Source organism: Vicia villosa, unplaced genomic scaffold (genome assembly GCF_029867415.1).
Source record: "Vicia villosa cultivar HV-30 ecotype Madison, WI unplaced genomic scaffold, Vvil1.0 ctg.001966F_1_1, whole genome shotgun sequence".
Lineage (NCBI taxonomy): Eukaryota > Viridiplantae > Streptophyta > Magnoliopsida > Fabales > Fabaceae > Vicia > Vicia villosa.
Window position 1 is genome coordinate 141263 of NW_026705794.1, and position 21208 is coordinate 162470.

General features: G+C 34.3%; 1 protein-coding gene across 1 annotated transcript; it reads left to right on the top strand.

Moving 5' to 3' along the window:
- Nucleotides 1-102: 102 nt before the first annotated feature.
- LOC131637328 (rac-like GTP-binding protein ARAC7) lies at nt 103-2535 on the top strand. The gene is made up of 8 exons (XM_058907925.1): nt 103-355; nt 492-579; nt 723-832; nt 1099-1162; nt 1260-1324; nt 1464-1529; nt 1640-1746; nt 2246-2535. Exons 1-8 carry the CDS (start codon nt 257-259, stop codon nt 2274-2276), a joined length of 630 nt encoding a protein of 209 aa, XP_058763908.1. The 5' UTR covers nt 103-256; the 3' UTR covers nt 2277-2535.
- The last annotated feature ends 18673 nt before the right edge of the window (nt 2536-21208 follow it).

The window sequence follows — 21208 nt, forward strand, 5'->3', positions numbered from 1 at the left end:
TTAAAAAAATTAAGTAACTTTTCAATCAATGTTTTTTTTATCTCTAGTTTCTTTAAACCACAAAAGGTCTCTCTCTAACTATTTATTTCACTCACACACCAAAATCCAGAAACCCCTTTCTTCACACTCTTCAAACCTCAAAAAAACATAATCAAACATTTGAGGTTGTTTCTTTCTACATTAACAACTCAAAATTTCTTGTCTTTTTTCCTTCTCTCACTCTCAATCTCACCACAACACTTTCCATTTTTACCCCATGAGTGCATCAAAGTTCATTAAATGTGTCACTGTTGGTGATGGTGCTGTTGGAAAAACTTGCATGCTCATTTGCTACACCAGCAACAAATTCCCAACTGTAAAGTTTCTTCTTTTACCTTCCATTCAATTCATGAACTTCCAAAAACAATTTCACAATTTTTTATATAATTTTTTTTTATAATTTCTAACATTTTCTATAAATTTTTAAATAATTTTTTGTTTTTGGGTTGCAGGATTATGTACCAACAGTTTTTGATAATTTTAGTGCTAATGTAGCTGTGGATGGAAGCATTGTGAATTTGGGGCTATGGGACACTGCAGGTATATTTATATATAGATAGTTTTTTTTTTTTTTGCAAGTAAAAAGAAAATTTATTGATTAATTAAAAAAATTAATTTTTTGTTGTTAATTATGATTATTATTACTCTTAATATTTGGTATTTTTGTTTTTCAAAATTTGAAGGGCAAGAAGACTATAGTAGGTTGAGGCCATTGAGCTATAGAGGAGCAGATATATTTGTGTTAGCATTTTCATTGATTAGTAGAGCTAGCTATGAAAATGTTCTTAAGAAGGTTTATACCTATTTCTCTACTTTCTCATATGATTTTTTTTTCATTTAATTTAATTTTTGTTTCTATTTTTGGATTCATGTTTTCAAAAAGTGAGACTTTTTTCTTTAGACTTTGTTGCCATGTTGGAGATAAATGGAGGAAAGAAAAATGTTATCTTTTGATCTTAATCTTTCGGTTTCTCGGGAATGAGACCTCGGTAATTCGGAGTTTGACCGAGAGATTCTGAACTCTAAACCCTAAACTTTAACTGACGTTTTCTGTTTCAGTGGATGCCAGAACTGCGAAGATTTGCTCCAAATGTTCCTATTGTTCTTGTTGGTACAAAATTGGGTAAGTATATATAAACATACAAAATTTTGTTTGGTTTTTGAAATGAATAGGAGATGAAGAAACTAATGATATAAAGTTATTGAATTGTTTCGTTTAGATCTTCGCGAAGATCGTGGATATTTAATTGATCACATGGGATCCAATGTTATATCATATGCTGAGGTTCGGATGATTCTTTGTATTCGTTTTTTCTCTATTGTTTTATCGAATAGGCGAATACATGTTTTATGAAACTCGCTGTTGGATTGAAAATTTGTGTTATATCTTAAGCGCGTTTGTTAAATGATGTTAATGTTTATAGGGAGAAGAACTGAGAAAACAAATTGGCGCTGCGGCGTACATTGAATGCAGCTCGAAGACTCAACAGGTAATCGATTTAAATTCGACTTTGAAATTGAATGATGTTATGCCTTTTGGTTTTTCTTTGCGGAATCATATGATAGATAGAATCTAATTTATGTGTTTTTTGTGATTTAGAATGTGAAAGCAGTTTTTGATACCTCGATTAAGGTTGTTCTTCAACCTCCGAGGAGGAAAGAAATGCCGAGGAGGAAAAGGAAAAGAAGATCTGGTTGCTCATTTGTGTAAGTTTTGAATCTTACTTTCAAATCATCGTCTTTGCAAGCTCAGTAAAAACTGAACCGAAGTGTTAATGCTTTAGCTCGAATCAAACCGGACTAATAGTGGTTTGGTGTACTGTTTATGTGCTTACGAACAGAATCATAACTCCCTTTACAAAACCTCAACTGTAAATTGCTATTATAAACTGATATTAGGACGGTTAGAAAAATAAAAAACCATGCCACATCGGAAAAAAAATCAAACTGTGACATGAATCTATGCAAATGCAAGCTTATATAATTTGCTTCGAGATGTTATCGGTTTAGAGTCCTGCATCAGACAATATACGGTGCATCAGACAATATACGGTCTGAGCATCTGCATATAAGTGGAGGCAATCCTTATCTTAAAAATCGGTTTTATAAGACTGAATTAGGTCCGACCAAAATTCCTAGCATTATCAAAGACATGTTACATCTGAATGCATGTTGTTAACATGAATTTTCCTTTTTCATGTGACAGAGGTATTGTTTGTGGAGGTTGTGCTGCTTAATACAACACATCAATTATGTTTGGTGTGGATGTTATTTTGCTAAAGCTTCAAGGTCAAATGTGGAATTCTGACATCTCATTAGTGATTATATGTCTAAAAATGTATCCTATTAAGCTTTTGTTAGTATATCTATCTAGCTATTGTCTGTTAAGAAAGACCCTATTGGATTCTGAAGGGAATTTTTCATTCTCTTAGCTGTTACCAGCCATGTTTTGTACTATTATTAATATTATTACCAATTCATATTTTTTCCTTCAAATGCTTCATTGCTATGTTAGCTGAAGATTTGTCAGCATTTCAGAATACCAGAATGTTCGGTATTCTGAAATGCTGATCAGAAAATTGGAATGGTCGGTATTCTGAGATGCTAATTGATGTTTATTTAGGTTGATGGTTTGTTTGATAACTATTTCTAGGAAAAACAACAAATACAAGAGGTTATTTGATTTAAATTAAAATTTGTACAAGAATGGATAAGGAGGTAATTTATCATTTCTGGCTGGTAGTTGGTTCTGCAATTGCTGTGCTATGTTGGTTGTTATGAGTAATGACAATGTTGTATTGTCACTGTATGAATACAAATGTTTGTTGAAAATGAAACATGGAGAATGTTTCAAGGACTGACATGAATGTACATAAATTTTAAGACATGTGAGCTTTCAGACTATCATGTGGAATTCATGACTCCCATTCTTTATATAAATTTAATTTTGACATGTTTAATTGTTTTCAACAAAATTTGATTTTGATTGGTTGAAGAAAATTTAGTCTATGTTTGATTTCACATTTGAGCCATTTAGAATTGATTTTGACGCGTTTGGTTGATCTCGAGCAGAATTGACTATGCTTTTCAGAATTTATTCTACTTGACGCTAGGATTTGTAGCTTTTGATCAAACGTGAATTTTACACTAGAATTTGTTGTTCACTTCACTTTTGCAAATTTCTTCAAACATAAATCACTCTATCTTTAACTCATTTTTTATCCAGAATCAATTCTACCTAATTAATTCATTCAATCAATTTTTTTCACCGCAAACCAAACGCATGTTTAATTTGAAAAAAATGATTTTGACAAAACTAGATTTATATTTTTAAAAATCATTTTAATTTTAAGAAGAATCAATTTTGAACAAATCATTATGATATTCGCAAATGATATCCTCTATTTAAATCTTTTCTCGCAACTATATGCATTATCACATAAGCTTACTTTCAATCATTTTTCAATCTCATCTTATCTATTTTTTATGATAGATCCAATTGATCTTGCACTTAATTTACTTATGTGTTTGTTCCTTTTATGAAGAACAAAAAAAAATTACGAATCAAGAGAGAACATTCAAAGGAGTTTATGTTGAATGATTTTCTCAAAAATATTTTATAATCATTAAAGCATCAACATAGATAAAATTGTGAGTTTCTAGTCAATATAACAGGGGTATAAAAAGAAATGTAAGAACTAATTTTTTTTTTTTTAATGTTAACGAGTGTCTCAAGAATCCTGATTAAAAATTAAAAAGTATATATTTTTATTAAAAATGTTTGTATTCAATACATTAAAAATAAAAATAATTGATTTTTTTAAGAAACAAAAATATATGTTTTATTAGAATTATTTATATTTAATATATTAAAAATTAAAATAATCAATTTATTTAGAGAATATTTTCTTTATTTAAAAATTTTAAAGACAGTCTCTAGAACACTCGTCAGCATTATTATTATTTTTTTACAAAACTATTAATTTTGAAGTCAAAACATGTCGTAGTCTAGTTGTTAAGATTTAAACTCAAAATTCTCAAGAAAGTCATGTTGGCGAAACTCAAAATAATTTTAATTAAATTTTATTTATTTTTCGGTCTAATTGTAAATTGCTAGAGTTCTTCTTCTAGGTCTTAAAATTTTGCTTTAACTTCAACTATTATCTCTTTTGTATTTGTATGACTTCTCCTGATAATATATTTTATAAAAATTAATTATAATTGTTAATCATTTATCTTCTATTTCTATATAATTTTTATTATACAGATGATCAATTAAATGCTATTATGTTAACAAATAAAAGTTATATTTAGCAATTGAAAAAAATTTAATGGTAATTGAAAAAAGTTTAATGATAATTATTTTAATTTATAGAATTTATCATACATGTACTATATATTTATTTTGTAAAATGCATTCTACCAAACACTGCCAATAGTCATATTTGGTGGTTTGAAAGGTAGATGTGGGCTTTTGGCAATCATTAATTAATAAAAGCCCATGTGAGATATCTTGGCTTCATTGCAGTTCTTGTGTAGCCCCTTGATGAACTTTGTCTCAGGCATGTGCCAATAAGTACTTAAGAACCCTACAAAATCTGATATGATGTTGGTGTGTCATTAATAATTTGGAAAATGAGGACATCATATTTTGTATAAAAAAAGACATCAAAAACAAAAATATTGTACTCATAAGCTTCTTTTTTTTTTTTTTAAGATAAAAACTCTTTCGAGGACTGGAACTGAGTCGAACTCGTCTTATCTCAGTTCGACTCGTTAAGAATTAGTCGAGTTCGACTTTGACTTCGAATTCTGTTAATATTTATTATTTTTTTATAGAAAAATATTAGCAACGTAAATTGTTTTTTTTTTGTTATTGATGCAAGATGTATTTTTATTTTTATTTTTAAAAAAGAAAGATGTAAAATATATGTGTTTTTTTATAATAAAAAAATAGAAAAAAACGAAATACTAGTGTTATAGTTGTGATCGAAAAGTATAGAAACTTTCTTAAGATTTGATCCCCGTAGATCTCCGGGGGATCTGTGGGGATGAGAATAAGAGAAAATATTCCCCCTTGGCGGGGATTGTGGACGGGGTGAGGAATAAAATTTGGCGGCGGGGCAGAGAGCGTAGAAATACCCTTCGAACATTCCATGTCCTGTTGACTTCCCTATACGTACACATGATCCTCTTATAAAATAACTTGGAGTTTTACACTGGCTATCCTCCAAACTAAATACAAGATTTTGTACAAGGCTGGCTATCCTCCAAACTAAATACAAGATTTTGTACAAGGCTAATCTCAAACTAGATGAGAGCTTTTACAACCGGCGCAAGTCACAGATCAATTGGAGATTTTAACGGACAATCTCTTGAAACAAACTAGAGCTTTACAAAAGAAAAAGGTCACGAACCAATTGGAGATTTTAACAAACAATCTCTTGAACAAACGAGAGATTTTACAATAGGTGAAGCTCACAGGCCAAACATAATATTTTGGTGGAAATCTTCAAAACAAAAAAAAACAAGAGCTTTTTACCTGGGTTTATCTCCGAACCAAACTACAAAAGATTTCACAAGAGATATTAGAAAATTGCTCCCACATCAAAATCGAATAATACCTCATAGGGGTGCTCGCGGTGCGGTTTGGGCGGTTTTGACGAAAAAAATCATCCGAACCGCAAGAGAAAAAATAGTGCGGTTTGGTTTGGTTTGGTTGACTTTTAAAAAAAATCCGAACAAAACCAAACCAAACTAATACGGTTTGGTTTGGTTCGGTTGGTTCGGTTTTTTACAAATTTTTTATTGAGCCATACAAACACATATATATGACAACATAATTTTATATTTAGACATTCATACACTAACAAATAACAACAAAACTCGCCATATTTTGACAACAATTTTCCATGTAATATGTAAAAATTAAATTAGACAAAAGTGGAATATTAAACATAAAATAATAGCATAAAACAATATAAAATTATTAGAATGAAACAAAAAAATAGAAGAGACGAAAGATTAGTGAAGGTGAAAAAGAAAAAGAAAAAGTGTTGAGAGATTAGAGAAGAAGATGTGCGATAAAAATGAAACTGAAATACGGAAAAAAAAAAAAAGAATATAGGAGAGTAAAGATTATAGAAGAAGAGGGAAGATGTATGTGGCAAAGAATGCGAAATAATGTTATTAGAGGTTTGAGAAGATCGGGACTGAAATTATATGTGTAAGGATGAGAAAATTGTTCGTATTCATAAGGCTAATGTATAATAGATTTAATTTTGGGTTGAATGTGAGTTAAGTAAAATTTAGGTTGTAACATAATGCGGTTTGATTCGGTTTGGTTCGATTTACAAAATACAAACCGCAAAGCGAACTGAACCGTGCAGTTTTGTTAAAAAATGACCCAAACTAATCCGAACCAAATGCAGTTTTTTGCGGTTTCAGTTTGGTTTGGTTTGATTTGCGATTTTCTATTGGGTTGGTTTGGTTTTGAGCACCCCTAATACCTCACAATCGAATATCTCACAAGTAAATGTCACTCTCAAAAATCTAAGGTAAAAAGTCTAAGGTAAAAAGACGAAGAAGAGTGAGAAAGAGTCTTTAAAATATATACATTTTTTAAATGAAATGAGAAAGTACATTAATAATAAAAAATTTCATTATAATATTTTTTTAATTTTATCCATTATTTCAATTTAATTATTGTTAATTAATTAACAGATTCACTAATAAGAATAAAATTTTGGGAAATATTTTTTGTAATAGATATTCTAAAATTATAATTAAAATACGATTTATATGGTCGATCACTAATAGTGATGCTAGTCTTAAATTAAATTTCCTTTAACTTTCTCCTCTTCCCCCTCCTCCCTTTCCTATAGGCAACATTGATATGAGAGGGAAATGGAGTGACCCAATATTAAAGTGTGAAATCTGGTTGGCAATATGTGAACATACGAGCTCATGCATGTAAAACTCCATAATAGCCATTGATGAATGCATAAAAGTGCAGAACTGTATGCTTTAGAAAAGAAGAAGAAGAAGTGTAATAGTGAAACTCGTGTTAACAATCTCAAGTTTCAATACTGATTACAACAAGTGTTATATAGCTAGCTAGAGTAAAGGTAGGGTAACTAACTAACCAACACTATAACTAACTAACTAACTCTTAAACTAACTAACTAACTATTTGAAAGTTAGTTGAGCATGGAGAGTTACACGTGGCTTTCTTCTTCTGTATTAACAGCCCCCCTCAAGCTGGAATAGATATTAATCATTCCAAGCTTGGATTGCAAGTGATTAAAAGGCCCGGGATGCAAGGATTTAGTGAAAATATCCGCAACTTGATCTTGAGTCGCGATAGGCATCAAATGAATAGTACCATCGAGAACCTTTTGACGAACAACATGGCAATCAATCTCAATATGTTTTGTGCGCTCGTGGAACACTGGATTTGCAGCAATATGAATGGCTGACTTATTGTCACAGTAGAGGATGATGGGAAGTGTGGACGAAAGCTGAAAGTCGTGGAGAAGTGAAAGAAGCCAAATTGCTTCACAGGTAGCATGTGCGAGTGCACGATATTCAGCCTCAGAGGAGGATCTGGAAATAACAGCCTGTTTCTTGCTCTTCCAGCTAATAAGAGAATCACCAAGGAAGAAACAAATGCCAGATGTGGAACGACGAGTATCGGGACAAGCTCCCCAATCTGAATCAGAAAATCCTGTAAGGCGCAAATTGGAAGAGGATGAGAACAACAAGCCTTGACCAGGGTTATGTTTGAGGTACTTCAACACGTGAAGGCCAGCAAGCATGTGTTTATCTGTGGGATTGGCAAGAAATTGAGATAGTTTGCTGACAGCATAAGCAATTTCTGGACGAGTATGGGTGAGATACAGCAAGCGACCAAGTAATCTTCTATAAGTAGAAGGCTCAGATAATGGAGTGCCAAGTCCTTGATGTAATTGAAGATGAGGTTGCATGGGTGTTGCACAGGGTTTTGCACCAAGGAGGCCAGCATCAGTAATTAAATCGAGGGCATATTTTCTCTGGCAGATAGAAATGCCTTGTGTGCTGCGAGCAACCTCAAAACCTAGGAAATATTTGAGTCCCCAAGTCTTTAATGCTGAACTTAGCATCTAGTAAAGCTTTGGTACGTGTGATTTCCTCAATATCAGTACCACCCAGGACAAGATCATCCACATAGACCAAAATAACAGTGAAACCGCTGGCTGAGTGTTTGGTGTAGAGAGAGTAATCTGCCTTGGATTGCAAGTAACCGGATGCTGTAAGAGTTTTAGATAATTTTGTGTTCCATTGGCGACTGGCCTGTTTAAGACCATAGAGGGAACGTTGGAGCTTGCAAACAAGATCAGATTGTGGTAACTTCAGGCCAGGAGGAGCCTTCATGTATACTTCCTCATGAAGATCACCATGAAGAAAGGCTGTGTTAACATCGAGTTGGAATAATGGCCAGTTATTAGCTGCTGCAATAGCTAGAAGAACCCGAATGGTGGTCATCTTGACTACAGGACTGAATGTGTCAGTGTAGTCAAGACCTTCAGTTTGAGTAAAGCCCTTAGCAACCAATCGGGCTTTGTATCGTTCCACAGAACCATTTGCATGCAGTTTAACCTTAAACACCCATCTGCAGCCAATAGCTTTCTTCAATGGAGGTAAATGTACAAGCTCCCATGTATTGGTTTTAGTCAGAGCAGCTAACTCAGCTTCAATAGCTCGTTTCCAATTTACATCAACAATGGCAGTCTCATAGGATTGAGGTTCATGAATAGAAGACAAGTTCAAAGCAAAATGTTTGTGAAAAGGTGACAAAAAATCATAATTGAGAGAATTGGAAATAGGGTACTTACAAGAATTAGAAGATGAGGAGCCAGCTGAATTGAACTTGGTGAATGTATCTGAAATTAGATTGCAGTGGTAGTCCTTAAGGTAAGAAGGAGGTTGGATATGTCTTGTGGATTTCCTAATAGGATTCATTTCAGGCATGATTATGGTAGGATTAGGAGAACTAGAATTAGGACATGGAGACTGATTGTCATTGGCAGGTGTTGTGGGAATAGGTGTTTGAATTTGAGAGGAGGAATTAGATGGTTGTTGGGAAGAATAGGATTGTTCATCCATAAATTGATGATCAAACAGGTCATCGAGGGATGTGCCAAGGTTGGGAGAATTGGTAGGAGTGGAAATGGGGTCAGGTTGATATGGAAACAGTTTCTCAAAAAATATAACATCCCTAGAAATGAATAACTCTTTACATTGAAGATCAAATAGGAGATGCCCTTTAACTCCAGTTTTATATCCTAGATAGATACACTTCCTAGATCGAGAGTCCAATTTTCTTCTATTGGCTGGCAGAGTTGTGGCATAACAAAGTGAGCCAAAAACTCTAAGGTAAGACATATCAGGTAGGGTTTGGTGAAGAATTTGGAAAGGTGACTTATGCTCTAAGAAAAGAGTTGGCAGCCTATTGATAATATGAACAGCATAACTAACAGCATGTGCCCAAAAGGTATGTGGTAGATGGGCTTGAAATAACATAGCTCTAGCTGTCCCAAGTATGTGTTGGTGCTTCCTTTCAACAATTCCATTTTGTTGAGGAGTACCAACACAGGAAGTTTGGTGTGTAATGCCATGTTGTTGATAAAAGGTGTGGAGCTTAAACTCATGGCCATTATCAGATCTAATGCACTTAACACGATAATTGAACTGTGTTTTAACCATGGTTACAAAAGATTGAATGATAGAAGCAGTTTCAGATTTTAATTTCATAAGAAAAAGCCAGGTGAATCTGCTTTTATCATCTACTATTGTGAGAAAGTATCTAAATCCCATCATGGAAGGAGTAGCTAATGGCCCCCATATGTCCATGTGGATGAGGTCAAAAACAGACTGGGAAACATGATGACTAATGGAAAAGGGCAGTCTCTTTTGTTTGGCATAAAAACATACATCACAAGGGAAATCAGATTTTCCAGAATTTATAAAAGGAAAACTTTTATTGAGTTCAACAAGCTTGGCATGTGAAGTATGACCAAGTCTAAGGTGCCATATACTACAATTAAGAGGATCATTTGCAGGTCTAAGAGTAGCAGAATTAACAATATGTCTAGATGGAGTAGGGAACAAGGAAACTAAGGGAGTCTTGAGAAGATACAAGCCACCATTCAATTCAGCTGTGCCAATCATCTTCTTGGAGGATGAGTCCTGTATAACACAAGCAATATCAGTAAAGTGTAGTTGACAATTAAGACTCTTGGTCAATTTAGGGACAGAAATCAAATTGAATGAAAAGTCAGGCATGTACAAAACTTCTGTAAGGTAAAATGACTCAGTGAATTTGACTGTGCCTGCAAAATTGGTTGTCACAAGGCTGCCATTGGGCAATTTAATGGTGACAGGTTTAATTTGTTTTAGGCAATGGAAATAGCTTTGAGTGAAACAAACATGGTCAGTGGCACCTGTGTCAAGTATAAAAGTTTCAGGATGGAATGAATTAGGGACAGTGCAAATGATACCTGAACTAGAAGAATTCCGAGAGGTGAAATGGTTAACACTATGAGACTGCAACTGAGAAGTATCTTGGAGTAGAGCTAGCAAAGCTTTGTGTTGTTCTGGAGTAAAAACCAATCCAGGAGAAACTTGAACATTGGCCTCAGCATCCTCTTTGATTAACACTTCTGATTTGTCTTGAGAGGTGGTATAATTGTTCACTGTGCCATCAGGTTTCCAATTAGGAGGATATCCATGTTTCTTGAAACATGTATCAATTGTGTGGTTTGTCATTCCACAGTGTGTGCATACACGATTGCCTCTACCTCTGCCAGTACCAGATCTTCCACCTCTGAAAGTACCTCTGCCACGATTTGGAATGTTGCCTCGTGATTGAGAATCACGGTTAATGGTAGGGGTAGCAAGCACTTTAGATTCATCAAGGGGAAGGTGAACTTGTCTTTCTTGCTGAGTAAGCAAAGAGTAAACTTTGCAAATATTTGGTAAAGGATCCATGAGCATAATCTGTGACCTAATTGCAGCATATTGATCATTCAAGCCCTTTAAGAAACGAATGACCTGGTCACTATCTTTGTATGTGCGGATTTTGACGAGGGCACAGCATGATGGATCACAATCACAAGTAGGAATAGGTCGAAAGTTATCTAATTCTTGCCATAAAATTTTCAGTTTCGTGTAATAAGAGGAAATTGAAGAATCACCTTGTTTCAGATTGCAAATTTCCTCTTGTAAATCTGCTATGCGAAATATATCACCTTGATAAAATCGTTCCTTCAGCTCGATCCACATATCTGCAGCATTATCCATCCAAAGAATGCTCTGAGCGATGTCTTGGTCGACTGAATTTTTGATCCAAGACATGATCATGGTGTTGCATCTATCCCATGCAATCGAGTTGAAATCAAGATCTGCTGGGCGTGGTAAAGCACCATTGATAAAGTGGAGTTTGTTCTTGGATCGAAGCGCCATAGTCATCGAACGAGACCAAGAATGATAGTTGTTGCCTGAGAGAAGTGGAGTAACGAGGATCAACGCAGGATTTTCGTTAGGGTGCATGAAGTAGGGGTTAAGAGTATCAGTTTGGTACCCTTTTTGTTGGTTACGAACCACAGATTCGCCATGAACACTGTAACACCCCAAATTCTACCCAAAAATATCATGCGAGAAATAAGAGTATTTTAAAAACTATCAACAATGCATTTGGGATATCACATTTACTTCCTATAAACAACTCATAAACAGATACATAGCACTTTAATCTCAGAGAAGCACAAAACAACTTATAACAGCTCTTAGACAAACCAACTTCATAGTAATATGCAGCGGAATCATAACATTCGAATTTATAAACAAATCATCTTATTTAATCGGAAATAACTTCAAACATCATAGTACTTCTCATTATCCAATTTGGAACTCAACAACTAAAACATGAACAACATAGAAACAACAATATATACAACCCCCGAGTGCTACGTATCAGAGCGACACACCAACCAGACACGATGAATCTATAAACTTCCACAGCTATACTTGAGTACCTGCCCATTTCCCATGGTAGGGGAAACATCAGCAGAAGGGGTGAGATATCAAACATTATAAAGGAAAGTATGATAATACATATAGCAAAGATAAAATCATACACAATTCACCACTTCTCAATATAAGCAATTTGCATCACAACAATAATGTTAACTATCAACTATAACAATGTATTCAAGTTTACAAGTATGTCATTCAAGCACATAATAACATATACTTCATAATCACAACGTAAATTAATACAACTATCAACAATGGCAAAACATGGTTCATATATTCCACATATATACATATATCATTAATACATATATATATATTTGCATTCTCATCATATACGTTTCATTTACATATATCACCAAAATCATGTATCAAACATCACCAAATTTAATTATCACATCTCATGCACACATAACAATCACCTAATCACATAATTACATATATTCAAACATCACATAACTCCAATGTAACTCAATGCAAGACATGTGACTCTATGCATGTGGTACCCAATATGGACCCAAAGTTCCACCGCTTCCGATTCATATAGAATCTAGCCACGCTTCAGATCCGGACAACACCAAAGCCACCAAATGTAAACATATAGTTTACCGCTTTCCGATTCACTCTAGAATCCAAGCCACGCTTGTGTTTCAAAGCAATTCCACCTATGTTTCAAGGCACACTATGATATGAATGTATGTACAATCTCACAAATATATGCAATTAAGATCATCTCTACCATCTTAACTTTCCACATATCACAATAATTCAACTCTATGAATTATCCACCAATTGTACACAACATTTACAACACACACACATCATTCACATATGAGAGGCCAATTAATCAATTACGATTCACACAATCCAATTAACACTAGTAATCATACTATCTCATGTTAATTCTCATTTTTGTCAATTATACATGAACACACATTTTCAACATCAAGCAATTAGTCATTAGAATTAATGCTAACCAACTAACCATAAAGAATCAATATCAAAACAACATCATTGGCATGACAATATATATTTCTCAACATACATATTCAAGCCAAAACACAATTACAAACAATTTCTCAAAATACCGTAATTTACCGATAAACCGAATAATTGGTCCAAGTTCAAGTATATTCCAATCACATAGACTTATTGGAATCAATTCAACTAATAATTTAACTATCCAATTAATAATTAAACTATATTAATTTCAATTCAACTATTATATTTCTATTCCATTATTTTCCAATTCTATTACAAAACCCATTATTTAACTATCAATGGTTTACTCACAACAAATATAACAATCTAATACACATAGATTATCAATTGCACACAACTTATCACATTTATATCATCACATTTCAACAATCATCAAATACCCAAAATTGCAACATAGAAGAACATGGATATCAAAGTATAGAATTAAACCCACTATAACATACTATCATACAACCCTTTAGCATGAAAGAACCCCACCCTTACCTTGGCAAATATGAACTCTTTCACCATAGCTCTAAGTTTCTCTCCAAAATAAATCCTTCAAACATAATTTGGAGACACACCTAAAAACCAGTTCGGAAATTAGCTTATCAGACAAACTTAAAACCCTCAAAATCAAAATCGCTCCGGTCAGAACTTACCTCTATGAGTCAGGAACGTTGTGTCAAAAACACGCGACGATCCAACGGTTGGATTGAGAGATACATCCGTTTTGCTAAGGTGACTCAATGCTGAAACTTGCTGCGAAAATGAGGTTTCTTCTAGCTTTTCTCTTCCACCATTGTTTTCTTCCCTTTTGCCTCTTTTCTCTTCTTCCTATCTTTTCCCCCAAATGAAAATAGTAACCTCTAAAACCCTAACCTTCTCTTACTATCTCACTTATGTCAATTGGGCTTAACCCATCAATCCATCCATTATGTTTCTATCACTTAGGCCCATTTAGTTATATCTCTCTAATAACTCAATTAAGTCAAACAACACAAACACTCACATAATTAAATACTTAAATAATTATTATATCACATAATAACTAAATAAATAAGTTATTATTAAAAACACCAAACAATATAATTACTAATATAATTAATAAAAATATTAATAAAAATCGGGATGTTACAACTCTCCCTCACTTAGAATATTTTCGTCCTCGAAAATACCATCGACACAACCATCTCATCTCCAAAACTACACTTACTCTCCCCAGAATCACACGAACCCAAAGGCATTCCACACCTTCGACCATACAAAGCTTCAAAATACAAGCTCTCAAAAGATCCTCAAGTTACTGAATCGTCTTCTCCGTTTGACCATCAGCTTGCGGATGATAAACAAAACTCAAACACAACTTAATAATCAAAGTACTCTACAAAACTTTCCAAAATCTAGAAGTAAACTTCGGATCTCTATCAGAAACAACACTCGATGGAATACCATGCCAACTCACAATCTTTTCAAAATACAACTTTGCAAGTCTCTCCATCGGATAATCCCTGCTTATCGGAATAGAGTGAGCAAAATTCGTCAATCCATCTACAATGACCCAAATTGCCTCACAATTAATCGATTTCCTAGAAAAAACCCAAAACAAATCCATAGAAATGCTATCCCACTTCCACTCAGGAATGGACAACGGTTGCATCAAACCAGACGGTTTCTGATGTTCAATCTTTGACTTCTGACAAGTCAAACACGAATACACAAATTCCGCAATATCCTTCTTCATACCTCGCCACAAAAATAACTTTCTCAAGTCTTGATACATCTTAGTAGCACCAGGATAATTACTCAACCACTTTGATGCCCTTCATCCCAAAAATTCTCTTTTTCAAATCCGAAACATCTGGAATACAAATTCAATCACGACATCTCATGACACCGTTCTCGTCAATCCGAAAATTATCACCTTATCCTCAATCAATCAATTTCATCTTGTCAACCAATTTCAAATCCGATTTCTGACCTTCTCTAATCTCATCAAGAATACCACAAGTAAGCTTCAACATACCAAACTCAAATCTCGAAATTATTCCAACAATTCCAATTCTTGAATCATCAACATATACATATGCAATTATTTCCTACTCAATGCATTGGCTACAACGTTCGCTTTTCCCGGATGATAATTCAAAGCAAAATCCTAGTCCTTCAAGAACTCCAACCACCTTCTCTGTCTCATATTCAACTCTTTCTGATCAAGCAAATACTTCAAACTCTTGTAGTCACTATACACATCGAATCTCGATCCAAATAAGTATTGCCTTCAAAGTTTTAAAACAAAAACAACGGCGGCCAACTCAAAATCTTGCGTCAGATAATTTCTCTCATGAACCTTAAGTTGCTTTGGAGCATAAGCTACAACTTGTCCTTTTTGTTTCAACACAAAGCCTTGCAAAACCTTCCTTCTTCTTAACCAACAAAAACATATGCACCTCTAGACGACACACTCGAACGAATCAACCTCTCCTCAAACAAATCTTCAAGTTGACTCTTCAAGTCTTTCAACATCATAAGCAGACATCCTATATGGAGTCCTCGATACAAGACTAGTTCCAGGAACTAAATCGATCGAAAACTCAACTTTTCTTTCTGACGGTAAATCACTTACATCTTCAGGAAACACTTATGCAAATGCGCCAACTATCGATAATCCCCCAATCGTTATTTCCTCATGAACATCCAAAGTTGCAAACAACCTAAACAACATCGCACCATCTTGCACAGACTTATTCACTTCCAATATTATCAAGCTGGTAAGACAAGTCTATCTCATTCCAATACGATTCCGTCTACTATCAACAAGAGATTAAGGGTGATCAGTTCCTCAATTTGTCAATAGATAGCCGACAACCATAATGGTAGCGTAAACCATCGTTACTTAACTGCAATAGAATCCTTTACGTCACCAAAAATACCATACTTCATTAACTCCCAAAATCATCTGAACATGCTAACACACACCTTGTGATAACATTTGAACATAATTCCTTTAGACCACTATCAACACTTTTTATTCTTGGAATCATACTCGTCCCTTCGCATTTCTAACTCCGACTTGAACGTTCCAACAACTTCGACAACTTTTCCAATCTCTTGCCAAGGATCCCTTGACAAGGTCTATCGTAATTCGTCGCTTAATAATTATTCTTACGTCAACATCCTACGCAACGGTTACTTAAACTGATAACTTCACAGTCCACCAATAATGCTGAATATGACAACTTCCTAAATTCCATCTTATAACAATTGTCCTTATTCCAAGACGTTCCGACTTATTAAACAACCAAAATCTTAAATCCATGTTACCTTCGAATTCGGAAACCAACAAACTTCTACATTGCTTGCTCTGTCTCCTTAAGAAATATATTGCACCAATAACTTACAACTGAAACATATCCAAGAAGCACAGCTTCTTCCCTACTTCGCTCAAACTAACCCTGCAACAAAACGAACAAGTACCAACAGTGTTTCACACACATGTCGCGTACTAAGGAATAAAACACTAACATCATTCAACTGTCACACAACTCAACTGACTCGACAACTTGGCCGGACGGACCGACCTGCTCTGATACCACTAATGTAACACCCCAAATTCTACCCAAAAATATCATGCGAGAAATAAGAGTATTTTAAAAACTATCAACAATGCATTTGGGATATCACATTTACTTCCTATAAACAACTCATAAACAGATACATAGCACTTTAATCTCAGAGAAGCACAAAACAACTTATAACAGCTCTTAGACAAACCAACTTCATAGTAATATGCAGCGGAATCATAACATTCGAATTTATAAACAAATCATCTTATTTAATCGGAAACAACTTCAAACATCATAGTACTTCTCATTATCCAATTTGGAACTCAACAACTAAAACATGAACAACATAGAAACAACAATATATACAACCCCCGAGTGCTACGTATCAGAGCGACACACCAACCAGACACGATGAATCTATAAACTTCCACAGCTATACTTGAGTACCTGCCCATTTCCCATGGTAGGGGAAACATCAGCAGAAGGGGTGAGATATCAAACATTATAAAGGAAAGTATGATAATACATATAGCAAAGATAAAATCATACACAATTCACCACTTCTCAATATAAGCAATTTGCATCACAACAATAATGTTAACTATCAACTATAACAATGTATTCAAGTTTACAAGTATGTCATTCAAGCACATAATAACATATACTTCATAATCACAACGTAAATTAATACAACTATCAACAATGGCAAAACATGGTTCATATATTCCACATATATACATATATCATTAATACATATATATATATTTGCATTCTCATCATATACGTTTCATTTACATATATCACCAAAATCATGTATCAAACATCACCAAATTTAATTATCACATCTCATGCACACATAACAATCACCTAATCACATAATTACATATATTCAAACATCACATAACTCCAATGTAACTCAATGCAAGACATGTGACTCTATGCATGTGGTACCCAATATGGACCCAAAGTTCCACCGCTTCCGATTCATATAGAATCTAGCCACGCTTCAGATCCGGACAAGACCAAAGCCACCAAATGTAAACATATAGTTTACCGCTTTCCGATTCACTCTAGAATCCAAGCCACGCTTGTGTTTCAAAGCAATTCCACCTATGTTTCAAGGCACACTATGATATGAATGTATGTACAATCTCACAAATATATGCAATTAAGATCATCTCTACCATCTTAACTTTCCACATATCACAATAATTCAACTCTATGAATTATCCACCAATTGTACACAACATTTACAACACACACACACATCATTCACATATGAGAGGCCAATTAATCAATTACGATTCACACAATCCAATTAACAATAGTAATCATACTATCTCATGTTAATTCTCATTTTTGTCAATTATACATGAACACACATTTTCAACATCAAGCAATTAGTCATTAGAATTAATGCTAACCAACTAACCATAAAGAATCAATATCAAAACAACATCATTGGCATGACAATATATATTTCTCAACATACATATTCAAGCCAAAACACAATTACAAACAATTTCTCAAAATACCGTAATTTACCGATAAACCGAATAATTGGTCCAAGTTCAAGTATATTCCAATCACATAGACTTATTGGAATCAATTCAACTAATAATTTAACTATCCAATTAATAATTAAACTATATTAATTTCAATTCAACTATTATATTTCTATTCCATTATTTTCCAATTCTATTACAAAACCCATTATTTAACTATCAATGGTTTACTCACAACAAATATAACAATCTAATACACATAGATTATCAATTGCACACAACTTATCACATTTATATCATCACATTTCAACAATCATCAAATACCCAAAATTGCAACATAGAAGAACATGGATATCAAAGTATAGAATTAAACCCACTATAACATACTATCATACAACCCTTTAGCATGAAAGAACCCCACCCTTACCTTGGCAAATATGAACTCTTTCACCATAGCTCTAAGTTTCTCTCCAAAATAAATCCTTCAAACATAATTTGGAGACACACCTAAAAACCAGTTCGGAAATTAGCTTATCAGACGAACTTAAAACCCTCAAAATCAAAATCGCTCCGGTCAGAACTTACCTCTATGAGTCAGGAACGTTGTGTCAAAAACACGCGACGATCCAACGGTTGGATTGAGAGATACATCCGTTTTGCTAAGGTGACTCAATGCTGAAACTTGCTGCGAAAATGAGGTTTCTTCTAGCTTTTCTCTTCCACCATTGTTTTCTTCCCTTTTGCCTCTTTTCTCTTCTTCCTATCTTTTCCCCCAAATGAAAATAGTAACCTCTAAAACCCTAACCTTCTCTTACTATCTCACTTATGTCAATTGGGCTTAACCCATCAATCCATCCATTATGTTTCTATCACTTAGGCCCATTTAGTTATATCTTTCTAATAACTCAATTAAGTCAAACAACACAAACACTCACATAATTAAATACTTAAATAATTATTATATCACATAATAACTAAATAAATAAGTTATTATTAAAAACACCAAACAATATAATTACTAATATAATTAATAAAAATATTAATAAAAATCGGGATGTTACAACTCTCCCTCACTTAGAATATTTTCGTCCTCGAAAATACCATCGACACAACCATCTCATCTCCAAAACTACACTTACTCTCCCCAGAATCACACGAACCCAAAGGCATTCCACACCTTCGACCATACAAAGCTTCAAAATACAAGCTCTCAAAAGATCCTCAAGTTACTGAATCGTCTTCTCCGTTTGACCATCAGCTTGCGGATGATAAACAAAACTCAAACACAACTTAATAATCAAAGTACTCTACAAAACTTTCCAAAATCTAGAAGTAAACTTCGGATCTCTATCAGAAACAACACTCGATGGAATACCATGCCAACTCACAATCTTTTCAAAATACAACTTTGCAAGTCTCTCCATCGGATAATCCCTGCTTATCGGAATAGAGTGAGCAAAATTCGTCAATCCATCTACAATGACCCAAATTGCCTCACAATTAATCGATTTCCTAGAAAAAACCCAAAACAAATCCATAGAAATGCTATCCCACTTCCACTCAGGAATGGACAACGGTTGCATCAAACCAGACGGTTTCTGATGTTCAATCTTTGACTTCTGACAAGTCAAACACGAATACACAAATTCCGCAATATCCTTCTTCATACCTCGCCACAAAAATAACTTTCTCAAGTCTTGATACATCTTAGTAGCACCAGGATAATTACTCAACCACTTTGATGCCCTTCATCCCAAAAATTCTCTTTTTCAAATCCGAAACATCTGGAATACAAATTCAATCACGACATCTCATGACACCGTTCTCGTCAATCCGAAAATTATCACCTTATCCTCAATCAATCAATTTCATCTTGTCAACCAATTTCAAATCCGATTTCTGACCTTCTCTAATCTCATCAAGAATACCACAAGTAAGCTTCAACATACCAAACTCAAATCTCGAAATTATTCCAACAATTCCAATTCTTGAATCATCAACATATACATATGCAATTATTTCCTACTCAATGCATTGGCTACAACGTTCGCTTTTCCCGGATGATAATTCAAAGCAAAATCCTAGTCCTTCAAGAACTCCAACCACCTTCTCTGTCTCATATTCAACTCTTTCTGATCAAGCAAATACTTCAAACTCTTGTAGTCACTATACACATCGAATCTCGATCCAAATAAGTATTGCCTTCAAAGTTTTAAAACAAAAACAACGGCGGCCAACTCAAAATCTTGCGTCAGATAATTTCTCTCATGAACCTTAAGTTGCTTTGGAGCATAAGCTACAACTTGTCCTTTTTGTTTCAACACAAAGCCTTGCAAAACCTTCCTTCTTCTTAACCAACAAAAACATATGCACCTCTAGACGACACACTCGAACGAATCAACCTCTCCTCAAACAAATCTTCAAGTTGACTCTTCAAGTCTTTCAACATCATAAGCAGACATCCTATATGGAGTCCTCGATACAAGACTAGTTCCAGGAACTAAATCGATCGAAAACTCAACTTTTCTTTCTGACGGTAAATCACTTACATCTTCAGGAAACACTTATGCAAATGCGCCAACTATCGATAATCCCCCAATCGTTATTTCCTCATGAACATCCAAAGTTGCAAACAACCTAAACAACATCGCACCATCTTGCACAGACTTATTCACTTCCAATATTATCAAGCTGGTAAGACAAGTCTATCTCATTCCAATACGATTCCGTCTACTATCAACAAGAGATTAAGGGTGATCAGTTCCTCAATTTGTCAATAGATAGCTGTGGACCGTCCTTTCGGGCCATACCCCTCCGTGGTGTGGGATACGTGAACTGACTCCTTTTTTGTCGATCGGACGCTTTCGCGTCACTTTTGAAAAAGTTTACAGAGTCGCCACCGACCTTTTATTTTATCCAATGAAGGAAAGGTTTATAAAAGAAACAGAAAAAAGACCTTTGAGAGATTCTGGGTAAGGGGGTAGGTTATACAAAGGGAAGGTGTTAGCACCCTTTGTATCCATGGTTATCCATGGGCTCTTTAGT